The sequence below is a fragment of the Anser anser genome (genome assembly GCF_964211835.1).
Source record: "Anser anser genome assembly, chromosome: 14".
Lineage (NCBI taxonomy): Eukaryota > Metazoa > Chordata > Aves > Anseriformes > Anatidae > Anser > Anser anser.
The window spans coordinates 20,018,899-20,032,525 of NC_139735.1; the positions used below are offsets into that span (position 1 = coordinate 20,018,899).

A 13,627-nucleotide genomic window follows, 5' to 3' on the forward strand; every position below is an offset into this window, starting at 1 on the left:
CAAAGCAGCAGCTATACCTGTCAACTTCTCTTGATAAGGGAGCTGGGAGGAGAGAAATAAAGTTTTTGCTAGTTTTTTTTCTCATTTTAAATAGATGTCAGCTGCAGAGAGACAGTCACAGGAAAAATCTGACTCTACTACAGCTGGGAAGAGGCAAGTTTGCCAAGAGGAAAAAAATCACAGCACATTTTTTCCACTTCAGTGAGCCATGCTAGCCTGCCTTAGTAATCATGAAAGCTGTGTGGCAAAGTATGATGGTATTCATGTGCCTGAAGCATGGATCTGGGGCATATGCAGTAAAAAATTGGAAAAAAATTGGAAGCTTTTTTTCCTGACAAGTTAATGTGCAAATTCTCAGTGAAGGAGAGTTAACTTTGGAGTTCTCCAGCTGCTTTGAAACAGACTTCCTGTGGGGAGAATGCCAAGAGGCACCTCTCTGATGCGTGCACCTTTCTGAATATGACTTGTCTTGTAAAAATCGTACAGGCAATTCTGTGTTTTTTTAACAGAAGTGAGAAAAGGAAGGAGTTATGCCTTTGTGAATACACTGCTGTTTTGGGCCTAGATGTTCATTATTGGTCCCAGACTGATGCAAGGTTCAGGGGAAAAGAAAAAAAGATTAGATCAAAGATTATGATCTTCCTGAAAAAGTTAGGACTAATATCATGCATCTCTCTTGCAATGGTTCCTTGGTTCCTACAGGTAAAACTTCAGTTACTACCAAGCTACTTAATTAAATGGGGAAACCCATTTATTTTTTTCCTTTATTTTCCAAAGTTTTTGTTTACCCCAAGTATTCTACTGCAGCTACAGATAAAAAAAATACACAATGCCTACTAACTATCCCTTGATTCTTTGCGTATTTTTTGTTCGTTTTAGTTTTACAATGATTTCGTACTTTATTTCAAGTAGTAAGATGCTGAAATTTGTAATTCGGGGTATTCTTTCCTTTTCTACAGTCGCCGGGATGACATGGAGTCTCTAGGCTATGTATTGATGTACTTTAACAGAACCAGTCTGCCTTGGCAAGGATTAAAGGTAGGTAATGTTGCTTTTTTTTTCTCCCTACCCTCCCTGTTTTTTTTAATGTTTGGGAACCGTACTTCTGCCTCCTTGTCTGGGATGGGTTGCTATATATAATGTTTAGCTTCAGCTTCTCCCAAGACACGATATTTATAGAATATAGAAAAAAGGTTCTGTCTGCTTCTTGTACAGCAGGCAAAATGTGTATTGTTTGACTCCTAAAATTTATTCTAAACAATAGCTTATCGTCAGCTTTGCAAATTATTGTCCTGTCCAAGGCTGAGACCCTCTTTGGGAAGTGGAGAAGAACATTTTTAGTGGCTATCTGAATTGCTGCAGAGAGCATGGAAATCTCTTTTCTACCAGGTTAAGCTTTAATGGTATCTTCAGTCTAGTTTATGGCAAAACTGAATGATTGTTAGCTGAAACATACTTGTTTCGACTATTATTATGTATGGAATCCAACTGTAAGCATGGCAGGTATTTCTTTTTTCTGTTATAGAGACTTCAGTGACTTGTTTCCATGTATTAATTGTTCTTCTTCCTCTGTGTGAACGTTGTGTAACTCAAATAGTGCTGCAGCTGCAGATGTTAGATTTCCAAAGGCAAGCAGCTTGTGGAACACTAGAACGCTTTAGCAGCAAATTACTGTAATGGCTGTGTACTGAAGCACATAGGCAGAACTTGAATGGGTTACTAAATGGGAATTAATACAACTTTGGCAAGTAGATAGGCAAGTCTGGTCTGTTTAATGGACAAAAGCAGCAGCTAGAACTACACGAGCTACGCCACGTGAGGGAAGCATCAGACTGCAACAAATGGTATTAAACTGTGTCCAAATCTTAATACCAGATTGACCTTCATTCTCTTTGCAGTAAGTGTGTGGGACTTGGAGATTTCATGTGAAATACTTAGGGTTGACCAAAGGATTTTTCTTTTTTTTGCTGCTGTCCTTGTTAATCCAGTGTTGCACAATATCTCTTATATTGTGACCTACATGTTCCACAGGCTGCAACAAAGAAGCAAAAGTATGAAAAGATTAGTGAAAAGAAAATGTCCACTCCTGTTGAGGTTTTGTGTAAGGTAAGAGTTTCCAAATGATGCCATGCTGTGAAATGGAAATTCTTTTCTTTCTTGTTTTTAAAACTAGAGCCAGTGTATTAGTCTCACATGGCATTTGCTGCTGAATAATGCTCTGTCAGTCAATGGATGCCTTGTGTTTGGCCACCCAACAAGACTATGAATGTGTGTAATAGGGCAGGCATTCGCCGCTGTTCCTTGATATAGCTCATGCCACCATACTTCGAGTTGTTGGTGACCATCAGCTGTGCTTTCCAGCTCTCTGGAGAGACTTATGCAGTTCTTAAACATTAACAGTGAATATTCAATATGTGCCGCCTTGAGTAAATAAAACAGGTAGAGCTGTATAGGTTGCTTTTACCTGGTGGTGGTTCTTAAGAGGATAACCTGAACAATCTTTATCTCAAATGCAGCCTGTAGTTAAATTGGATGTCAGTTACAGTTAGAGCCACGTCGCAGAACAGTGGTTTTCCAATGCTGTCTTTTAAGGTCTTAAGGTTTCTCTTGGGCTGTACAGCCGTGAGCTCGTTAACAAAGGTCCTTGAGAACACAGATAGTTTTGCACTTTAAATAGCAGCACCAAGGATGGTACTTTCCAGTTACGCACACTTATACACCCTTAGTGTGACATTTTCCAAACTGCTGAATTGTTACACATGGGTTTTCTTGTAGTATACCATTATGCTGCTTTCAGTTACCTACTTGAATGTAGGCTTTAGCACGTTCTTTAAAATCTTCACGATTTAAGTCTTCACAACTAGTCGTAACTGTCCTCTAGTATGTTCAAGTAGATTATCAAGGAAATAAGAGTGAGATATTTTCAGAGACAGTTTCTCATTTCAGAGGTCTAATTAATAAGAACTAGGTTTAATTAGAATTAAATTGCTTTAAATGTTATATATTGGCAGCTTTGGTTGCTGAGGATTTGATTGCAGACAATGCATCAGGTTACAGTTCAGGGGAAAGAATACATACCTGGTAACTGGCTGATCAAATCAGCTTTCTAAAATACCAGGTAAGGGAACAACTAGAGGCAAGGTGAATTTAGAGATGTGAATCTTCAGTTAGTTTTCTTTTTCCATTGTAGGTAGAGCTTTTTGCATTCTGTAGGATTGTAAGGAGCTTTTCACTGCAAGTCACGGCTTGATTAATGACACTGTTGATTTACAGGGATTCCCTGCAGAATTTGCCATGTATCTGAACTACTGTCGTGGCCTGCGCTTTGAAGAGGCACCAGATTACATGTATCTGAGGCAATTATTCCGTATACTTTTCAGGTCAGTCTCAAAGTGGAGAAGTACAGAAACTCGCCCATGCTTTACCAGTTGATAACTACTCTGTGGAACTTGCACTGTAGAAAGCTGCTCCGTGTGTGTGTGGTGTACGGAGTTCTGTGACTCCTTCGATTTTAGAGTTTAAAAAGGGATTATAAATGGCTTTTTAAAAGACCTGGAACGATACTGTGCAACGTTATGTACGAAGGAAAACATTCTCCTGTTTGAGTTGTATGATCTGACTACTAATGCTAGAGAGTTGAGCCCATGCTTCAAATTCTGTTGCAAGTGGATTATGAAACTGACCCCTTGGTAGAAGAATTTGAAGTTTTTCACATTTGCTGATGGGTGATGAGAATAGCAGTAGTGTCCCAGAGGTGGATTTTGGTGGAGCGGAATTATGATGTTTCCTTGAGTTTGTTAGAGAAACCAGAACATAAACCCAACCTTGCAGAGCGAATAGTGCCTGTGAAATGAGGAGCTGGTACTGGTCTTTCAAGAATATCCAAGTTTCTAGAATCTAAAGAAATTTCTATTTGATAAATTTGGGATTTACAACACTGCAGTTCTCCTCAGAACTGTGTACATTAAAGAAGGTTGAGAATCCCAGTGCAGAGAAAGCAATAAGCTGGGTTGTGAGGAAGTGCTGTTTCTACAAATGTGGGATATTGCATAAACAGTGAAGAAAACAGTTTGATGGTATTTGGGCTTGCTTCAAGAATCCCTTTAAGTTAGTAATACTTAATGTTCGTATATCATTCATAATCTCCAAAGCAGCTTACAAAAAAATACTAATCTCTGGTTCTGGGTTTTCAGCAAAGATTCTGTCTAAGCAGTAAAGTGGCTATGATGTGATACAGTAAAGTATTTCGCTCTTTTCTAGGACCTTGAACCACCAATATGACTACACATTCGACTGGACAATGTTAAAGCAGAAAGCAGCACAGCAGGCAGCCTCTTCCAGTGGGCAGGGGCAGCAGGCCCAAACCCCCACAGGCAAGCAAACTGACAAATCCAAGAGTAACATGAAAGGTTAGTAGCCAAGAACCAAGTGACGTTACAGGAAAAAAAATTACACTAATTTGGACAATGTTGGCAATTTAAGTGTTAGATCAAGGAGGTGGTTTAAAAAGTATATTTGGCTGCTAATTAAAAAAAAAAAAAAAGACGTCCTTGGAGAATTTGACTACTAACTTTATACCAAAATGTCCTTGTTCTTCATATCATTTCTTCTGGGGATGTTGGGTCATTTTAACCACTGCATCTTTTGCTCCTGCATTAACCACTTTCCAAAAACAAGAAACTGACTTGGTGTTGGGAATGTGACATTTTTATTTATTTTTATTTATATATATACATATATTATATATATTTATATATATATAATATATAATACAATCCAAAATCCTAGACCTAACACTTCTTAAGGGATAATTCTCATCAACTAGGCAAGGATCTAGAGACTTTGGGTTCTACTCTGTTCCAGCTGTTGTAGTGCTGTGGGTTTGCTTCTGTTCTGTATGCCTCAAACATTGGAAACAGAAAATTGTGAATGATCTGGCTTTCTCTGGTGGGTTTGTATTGAGACATTTAGTCCACAGCTAAAGGAAAGGACCATTGGGCTCAAAATGTCTTGCATAAATTGAGGAGTAACCTTAAACTAATGTGGTCTGCCAAGTCACAATTTTCTGAAGTATATAGATGGTTTGTGGTGGGTCTTAAGGTTTCTTAACTATTTTTAATGTTTCTAGGTTATGGCTTCAAGGGGAAATGTTGTGAAATATTAAAGATGCAGTTGTATAAAAACTGAAAACTGAGCTCTGAAGAGGCACTTAATTTTTTATGCATTCTGTAGGCGTTTAAATTTTTTTTCAAGTACATCTGCCAGTGTTAGCCTAGTAAGCCCCTGGAATAAAACAGTGCTACAGCTATTACAGCTAGTCCTCGCATAAAACTGATTCTTCACGATGAGGTATGGATAAAACTGAAGCCAGAGGGGTTGCTCAAGTGAGTAACAGAGAAACTAGGTTTGAATTAATGTACTGAGGTATTGTTACTGCTGGCTACTCTTCAGAACATTCTTGTCTTTACTCCAGTTTTAGTAATTATTAAATTATTATTTAGTAGTTATTAAGCTAACATGGCAGAGTTAAAGAAGTGCAGAAGTCTTTATGGAAAGTTTATCAAAATGTTGTTTTTTGTGTGTTGTTGTAGCTTTTAAACCATACCAGATGTCTTTAGTCAGAAGAGCTATCCATAGGTATAACTCTTGTTCTCTGTTTTTCTGGATGAAATAAAATACCTGCTGGTCTTCCCAAGGCTCAATCTGAATGTTCCTTGAAGGGAAAAAAAAAAAAAGAAAAAAATCCACAGGGGTATCATTAAATGTCAGATTCCTTAATACAGAGAGTCCAGCTTGGTTTGCTGGAGTCAAGGGTTTTTACAACACTGAAGGCTGTGAACCAGTTCCCTTGTTTGAAACCGTGGTTCACAGTAGACTCAGCTATAAAGCAACAGGAGTGGACGGTTTCATGAAATAGGAAGCTCTGATTGGAGTTCAGAACCCACTGCTGAAGCCAGTCCTACGTCAGGGTGTGGAAAGGTTGGTTGTTAAAGCAGGAAGGAGTGATTTAAGCAAAAATGCAGATGGTCAGAGACCTCAATTTTCTGCCTCCACTTTTCAATGAAGATTTAGTGGCAGAATGCAAAGCTACAGCTGACTGACAAGCATGAGTAACAGTCTGTATTGTGATTGAACCCTATAGACCATTTCTGTTTCTTGATGGACCTTTCCCATCACACTGGTAACGAGGTCCGTGAAGACATTTGTTTTTCTAGTAGAGTTTCATTGGCTCTTGGAGTAACAGCCTCTCAGTGGAATGACTCCATCATCTTCTCTCTTATTGTGAAGAAAAGGTTCGTGAGCCTTGGATTGATCAAGCTGTAATATCAGCAAAGCATTAAAGTAGTGCTTGGGAAACATCTGAAGACTTCCAATCTTCTTACAATGGTTAGCCTCAATCTCTTCTTCAAAGTAAAGATTTCAAATGTCTATAAAAATTCTACATGCCTTTTTTGAGGAATCTTGCCTGTTACTGAAGAACTGAAACAGCTAAGCTCAAGCAGAAGGTTATGTGATTCTCGCGTTGCTGTCACTTTGAGGATTAATGAAATATGTGGTTATTTTTTATAAGTTCAGTTAAATTCTCGTGTAGCTGCTGTAGCAAAGCCTATCCTATCCTGCTGTCCGGAAGTGGCTTAAAGGGCTCCACCATATCAAATTATACCCACTCGGTAACCATATCCAGGTTAACAAGAGTACTGAATAGCAATTTACGGGTGCATTTATTGAGTAAAATATTACAGAATAAAGTGCAAGTACTACTGAAGATGTGCATCTTGGTGAAAACTTAACCATCTTTCAAATCGTGTTCAGATGCTTACATGACATAGGTTTGACAGTGTGTTCATCTGTAGATGTTCCTGTCTCTTGTAACTCAGTTCCACATGAAATCATTTCACTGAGTTTTTCTTGCAGGTTAATCAGGCTGAATATTCTGTTTGGTTCCAGGGTAGGCCTGCCAATGCCCTTTTTTCCCCGTTCCTTTCCCTCTCTTCTGGAAACCTGTGGCTGTTTCTTTTGTAACAGCAAGATCATCTGGTTTTGAACTTGGGAGAGGTGAACTGAACAGATCGAGCTTCCCTGCTGATGCTGGGAAGTTGAGCTCAATCTTTTGACAGCGCAGTAGTTGTTCAGGTGTGATTTGTAACAATGGTTACAGTCAGCTTCCCTCAGACATAACTAACTGTTTCAGTCAATCTCCAGAAAAAAATCTATCATTCCATTTGAGAGACGCTTTCAATTCACTTCAGTGCAGAGTTCTTTAGCCCATCAGCAGTCCCATTATCATTCACTGGATGCCTTTGGTCATGGCAGTATTTCTCAGAATAGATTATTCATCTCTTCTGGAGATTTAGCCAATTGACAGCTAAACACTTCGCTGCTTGTTTCTGCAGCTAGCTACTTCATAGGGAAAAGGTTGGAACCCCTTTCAAGTAGAGGAGTTCCTTGAAGTATGACAGTACAGTTATTCTTGTTCCTTTGATCGAATCTGTGGCTATAGCAACATTAAAACAATTTGAGCATCCCTCGTGTACCATTGGGGTGATGGGAGTTTGGGGAACACCTTGGATGGACGAGGAGTGATGCACGTGCAGATTTGAGCTGGCCCTGTATATGGTAAAGGCTTGCTACAGAGACAGATGCCTGCATAAGCTCTCCAACATACTCTTCATACTGGCGGAGTCATGTATGCTACATGACTGGTCAGTCATGTCATTTACCAGCTGTTGTTGGTCTGCATTTGTGAACACGTCTACGTAGTCTTGATAGGAGTTGTGAGGGGCATTGTGGGTTGAATCCAGCTCCCTATTGCTCTTTAAATAGTTGACAATTCTGTTGCCCATAATACCTTGAATTTGAGGGGTTTAATTTGAAGCAACTTGCCTTGGGTTGACTGCATTGTCTACCAAGTTCTGGGTAAAACAGCTTGGGAAGAGCAGAGAAGAGCCATCACCATCAGAGTGAACAGTGGATGCTCTTGACAGCTGTATGTGCACCACAAGGCTGTTCAGCCGTTTGGGCTGGATTTTGAAATGTTTTCTTTCCGAGAGTTGACCATGAAGAATTATTTAACAGGTAATCCGATACATGAGGACAACAAACTGCTTCTTTCTCATTTTTGATTCAAAGAAAGGTGATCCCTGCTGTTTGAAGGAACTAACAGTGAATATTTGTAATTGGGAATCTCTAATTCTCTCTTGTGTCTGAGAGATTTATTTTGAGAAGGCAAGCAGTGTGCTCTGGTTCTGATAATATCATTACTTTAGCCCATGCAAATCTGATTTCTTGAAGTACTTGAAATGTATCTGAGTTGAATAAAAGCATCATCCAGTTGACTGATACCTATGTAAGTAGTTTAGATGCTTGTCTAACTGGAGAAGCCCCGCCAAAGATAGTCATATTGCATTGATTTTTTTCGTATATCAGTTACCAAATGGGAGTCTGGAGCATTGCACTCTACCCTTCAAAAGGGACTTAGCTTTCCAGACTTCTGCGTAGTAAAGACTGTTAGCCCAGAACAAATAGCAGTGTGTCATTTGTTAACATATCCTTTGTCCTCTGGTTTGAGATCCCATTTTCATTTGAAATGCTCGGGCCTCTAAAGCAATGAGTTGATCTGTTTGCTCCAACACAGGGAGCATACCTTCATTCTTAATTTTGGCTGCTTTGATGGAGAAAGTGCTTCAAGTGATGAATCAGCTTTCACTGATGAACACATTAAATGGAAAAACAGTGTAACTTTCAGTTGTGTGCATCCAGTAAGAGTTATGCGCAACTTTATCCCAGTGGAACTAAGGGATAACTGGGGCTTCTGTGAGAATTTACATGTGAGTAAGAATGACTGTTTCAATTCCAGCACAGGATTTTTATTTTTTTATTTTTAAGAATTCCTAGTGTTTCCTAGCTGTTTTTCTGGGTGCTATCCAGATATATCTTTGAATGAATATCAGGCTACTTTTAAGACTTGGTTGCGTAGGCTTCTCTCTGGATGACAGCACAAGCTATAGCTGAGGTCAGCTTTGTAGTTTACTCTGAAGATATTTCTGTTGCAAAATCCAGAGCTATTGCTCAAATAAATTCATACACTCACAGAATACCCTGTTGTTTGAAGGGCATCCAGAATAGAAACTTGCTTGGCGAAGTAGTTTCTGGTTTATGTTCCTGTTAACTCTTTATAGCACAGTGCTGCTACCTGAGTCACCAGAAATGAGTATATCAGCAGTCTCAAGAAGAGAAGACTAGCTTAGCTTGCAGTAACTGGTTCTTTGAGGTCTGTATGTGTGTTCTTTTTACTCTCTGCTTTCCACGATACATTAAACTAGTCATTTGGAGTTCTGAACTCTAGCCCAATTGTTTTTGACATCCAACTTCTGGGTCAAATGGGTTGTTTCCCTTGTCCTTGGAAGGACAGAAGGTATGCTGGGTTCCTAGTCACTGTTAGAGGTTCTCACTTCTGTTCTGGTTGCCCAGAGCATTGTACATCTGAGCATGTAGTGAACACCAGTTACTGTAAGGTAAGTTACTTGTTTTCTTTTTCTTCTGTCTGTGTGACATTACTGTACTCTCTGAAGAGCACCAGTGCAATCAGATGAGTTTGACATTCAAGGATAGGAACATGAGATGTTGAGACAAGTAGAAAACAATCCTATGAAATTACATCCTGCTTCCTAGTGGCAATAACACATTTGCTTTCAAATTGTTGGTCTAAATTCGTGTTTGAGGAATGTGGCATCCAGCTGATGTCTAAGCCTTTTTATTTTTTTCCAGTGCAGTACTAGATGAAAGTGAGAGCTGTGCATTTTTGCTAAAGTGTGATGGCAAATACTGGTTAGCTTTGGGAAAGGGCATGAGGAACTCTGCAATTCTGACGTTCAGCAGCATTTTCCCCCTTGACCATAACTGATGTTTAATTCTCCTGCCCTGAAGGCTGTTTATCATTTTCATCCAGTATCAGTAAGTTGCCCTTGTGTTTATCTTGCAGGTTTCTGAGCATGGAGAGGATGGGACAAAGCAGAGCAGATCGGAGCAGGACTTGTCACTCCCCAAATCCTAGAAATTTTAGTTCATACATACACTTGCCAGTGGCTGTGGGCAACCATTTACTTGGTGTAAAGAACTTAATATCAGTATAAACTGGCTCTGGGCAGCGTCAATGATGCTGCACTTTGAGTTGTAGCAGCTGTAATTGTGAATATTACTGAGATAGTGAAACATGGTGTCCAGTTTTCTATTGCATTTTTTTCAAGTGGAAAAGTTAACTAATGGTTGACACACAAGTGGAGAAAATTGTGCATATGCCAACTTTTGTTACCTTTTTACTTTGAACTACACTGCTTATGAGATCTCATTGTTTTGGAAGAATGGCATGAACAGTCTTCGGCAACAGTTGTGATAATTGTAAATGCTCACAATTGTGCACTCTTTTCTGGTTATTCCTCCCTGGGTTTTGAAAGTTGTACACTTTAAACATTCTTAAAATTGTTGGCTTCTATGTGCAACATATCGAGCCAGCTGACATGGTAGTAACCAAAGATTCCAGTTTTTAAGCGTATGAAAGACTCTGCCTGCTTACCTGTGCTAGAAATAACACATCTAAAGTGAAGACTTAAGAGAAACTTAGCGACTACTAGATAATCTTTAGGACTCTGCATTAACTCTATAATGTTCTTGGTATAAAAGGAAAAACAGCATATTTGTCACAAAATTTAGTTAACATCTTACAACTGAACCTGTATGTAAGTTGCTTAGATAAATGTAATCACTGTAAACATCTATATGATCTGGGATTTTGTTTTTATTTTGAAGCGGGAGCTTTTTTTTGTTTACAAGTTCATTAAAAACTAAAAACTGTTTCTGTAAGGATTTTTTTTTAAATTTGCCTTGTTAATTCAGTTTAAGAAATCTGCATTACCCTGTTTTTTAAACCAGGTTTCAAGGCCATTTGTTAAGCAAAAGAAGTCATGTTTCTTTCTAAATCATTTTAGATTTAGTGTTGTAACTCTTCCTCACTTTGTTTTTAAATAAATTTTGTATTTTTTCCTTGAGGGGGAAGGGGCAGTCTTGCATTTTTATAACTTGTTGTTTGAGACCCAGCCCTCTATACTAAGATTGGATTTTTTTTTAAATAAAGTAAAATGGCATCTTTTGCAGACCCGGTATTGGCAGCGTAGCAAGTGCTGCCATGTTATGCATTGGCTGGACTGACTTGTGATTGCTAGTTTTGAGAAAAAATTGGATGGAGTATTTGGATGGTTTTAAACCAAGGCATTTTCTTTCAAGTTCTTGTGAAGTGGATATGACCAGATTTACTCTTGTTCTTGGGGACAGCCTCACGCCATGCAGAGTTCACATTGGTTACTGCCCCAGGCTGTCTTCCTTCTCACTCCTATTCTAGCCCAGCTGAAAGACAGAAATACTTTTATTGCTGGTAATTCTTTAACAGTGTAATTTATTCCTTTATAGCATGTCAGAATAAATTAAAAAAATGTCTGAAAATGCTGCCAGATGCCTATTGTGTAAATGTTGTTTGTATGTTAGCTTTTTAGACAGTTTCCATGCATGTAACAGCGTTCCTGGTCACAGTTCATATTTTTACTGTTTGAAAAGATCTTTCATTTTGAAACCTGTTTCTTCAAGGTAATAATTACACTGTGCACTCTGTCATCTTAGAGTGGTAATCTGGATCAAGGCTGCACACTTGTGCAGTCACTATGCATACTGCCTGTACAGGAAGGATCTGCTCTGAGATGATGATAAACTGCAGCTGGAGAGCTTTGTGTGCTAACTAACAATTGGATAGATAAACTGGGAATACAGGGAGGCAAAAAGTCTGCCAGGCTTCAGAGAGATTTGTGCATATTTGGAAACTTGTCTGATGTTTAAGAGCATTCTTTCTGTTACCTGGAAGATGAAAGAAATGTAGCTCATTCTTCTGGATAAGTTGTTTTTTTTAAGGCTCATCCAAATAAGGATGCCTTATGAGCCATGCCTCAGATGAAGACTGGTGTGTTTCTAAACTGGTATCTAGAATACTATGCTAAGTCCTTATGTGTGATTTTTGCTGTCTAGGCAATGCATCTGACAGCATGCATCGGCGTAAGAGGAAGAAGCATCAATGAAATGCCTCCTTGGCAGCTGTTTTCAGAGTGGCTGCTTGGAATTGTTTAGTACCACTTCTCTTGCTTTGACATTAGATACTCTAAAAATTAGAGGAAATCATTTGGTTTCAGGAGAAGAAATTGTTTCCTCTGTTCATTAAACTTACTCAAAATTTCTAGGAGGGTTATCAAAGTTTAAAAACAAAACTGCCCTTGAATAAGCAATGTAGGCAAAAACAGCCTGTAATGCTTGGCATGTCAAAATGCATTGGTTTGTAGTTCTTGCTACTGCAAGCCTTGTCATACAGAAGAGCGTGGAGTCCAGTTAGTCTTTAAAACTTCGTATGTTAAGGGTTTACTTCTACACAGAAGCGTGAGCTGAAACTGTCAGCTGTGTTGTGCTTCGTTGCAAAATACCAGCCTTTGCCAGACATGCTGACCAAGATGGCAACCTTTCTCAAAGAGATGCTGTGATGATATTGAACACTCATTTGCTGTATGATCTATTTGGTTTGTAACAAAGATTTAAAACTGAAGCATTAAAAACTATGTGGATCTTGACTTTTTGGTTGCAGCTTTGCAAAGGTCTTTTGTTGAGAGTTTTGCTCTTATCTGCTATCCTGATGCAAAGTCAAAAACTTCTGCAAGGAAACCCAGGCCCTTCCCAGGTAATTATTGTAACAGCCATACAGTGCAAGAACTACAACTGTGTGCTCCCTGTGAAGTGCTAGAATTCAGGTAACGAAACAAGACTGTGACAAATAGGCTCTCAACCATCTTCCTAAGCTGCATACAGTGTCTTAAAGCAGTTTATTAACTTTATAGCAACTCAGCCACCTTTTAAAGGCTTGCTCAACTGGGAGGGTGGGGTACTTGGGTAATATATGAGTTCATTATTTTTAACCAGTTTAAACTTTTCCTTGTTGCAAGCAATTGCAAGCAATTTGTCTTCTCCAAAAGACAAAGACTGCTTTAGGTCTCATCTATTACAGTATCATCCTGCTGAGGAACGTTCTCCTGCATTGCCCACTATCCTACATGGTGTTTGGGTGATAGTGATGAATGCAAGCCCTGGCTTCTCGTGCAGAAGCATCTGTGTTTGAATATATTGTGGCAACCTGCAAAAGCTATACGTTTTCTGCTGCTTTGGCAAGCCTGCCCATTGTATCCCACCCCATTTTTTTTGGTGGTTTCTATTGAATTTCATCTTTTTTTTTTTTTTCAAGCTTACATGTTGATTTGTTCCGCCTGTTTTCTCAGTTGGCTTTTTCAGGTGTGTTGCTTATAACTTCCAGGAAGTTGGATGTGCCTTTGTGTGCTGTGCTTTTCCTTAAACAGATTTCAGCAGAGGTGAAGGCACCTAAGTCAGCTGCTGCTGCTTTGGGCGGGAGGTTGATCTAGCTCCCTTCCTGCAGTTCCTTCCAACTGGAGTTTTTCTTTGGCCCTATGTTAGCTTTTCGTGTAAGGCTTTAACTTCTCTTGACAGTATTCTGCAATTCAGAATATTTGTTGTTCAGCCAGCTCCGTCA

General features: G+C 39.1%; 1 protein-coding gene across 5 annotated transcripts in view; it reads left to right on the forward strand.

Annotated features, from left to right (window-relative positions):
- The window catches only part of CSNK1A1 (casein kinase 1 alpha 1), a gene marked incomplete at its 3' end in the record, with an annotated part of 35,000 nt that extends 23,504 nt beyond the window's left edge, over window positions 1-11,496 (forward strand). For 2 of the 5 annotated variants that reach the window (XM_083799142.1, XM_083799139.1), the window contains 5 exons: window positions 960-1,038; window positions 2,032-2,106; window positions 3,274-3,380; window positions 4,261-4,409; window positions 9,983-11,496. In XM_083799142.1, coding sequence (XP_083655268.1) covers window positions 960-1,038; window positions 2,032-2,106; window positions 3,274-3,380; window positions 4,261-4,409; window positions 9,983-9,990 — 418 coding nt within the window. Of the gene's footprint in view, window positions 1-959; window positions 1,039-2,031; window positions 2,107-3,273; window positions 3,381-4,260; window positions 4,415-9,982 lie in introns of those variants that run through there. The other 3 variants (XM_083799141.1, XM_083799143.1, XM_083799140.1) reach the window with 2 other exon arrangements.
- Between the last annotated feature and the right edge of the window lie 2,131 nt (window positions 11,497-13,627).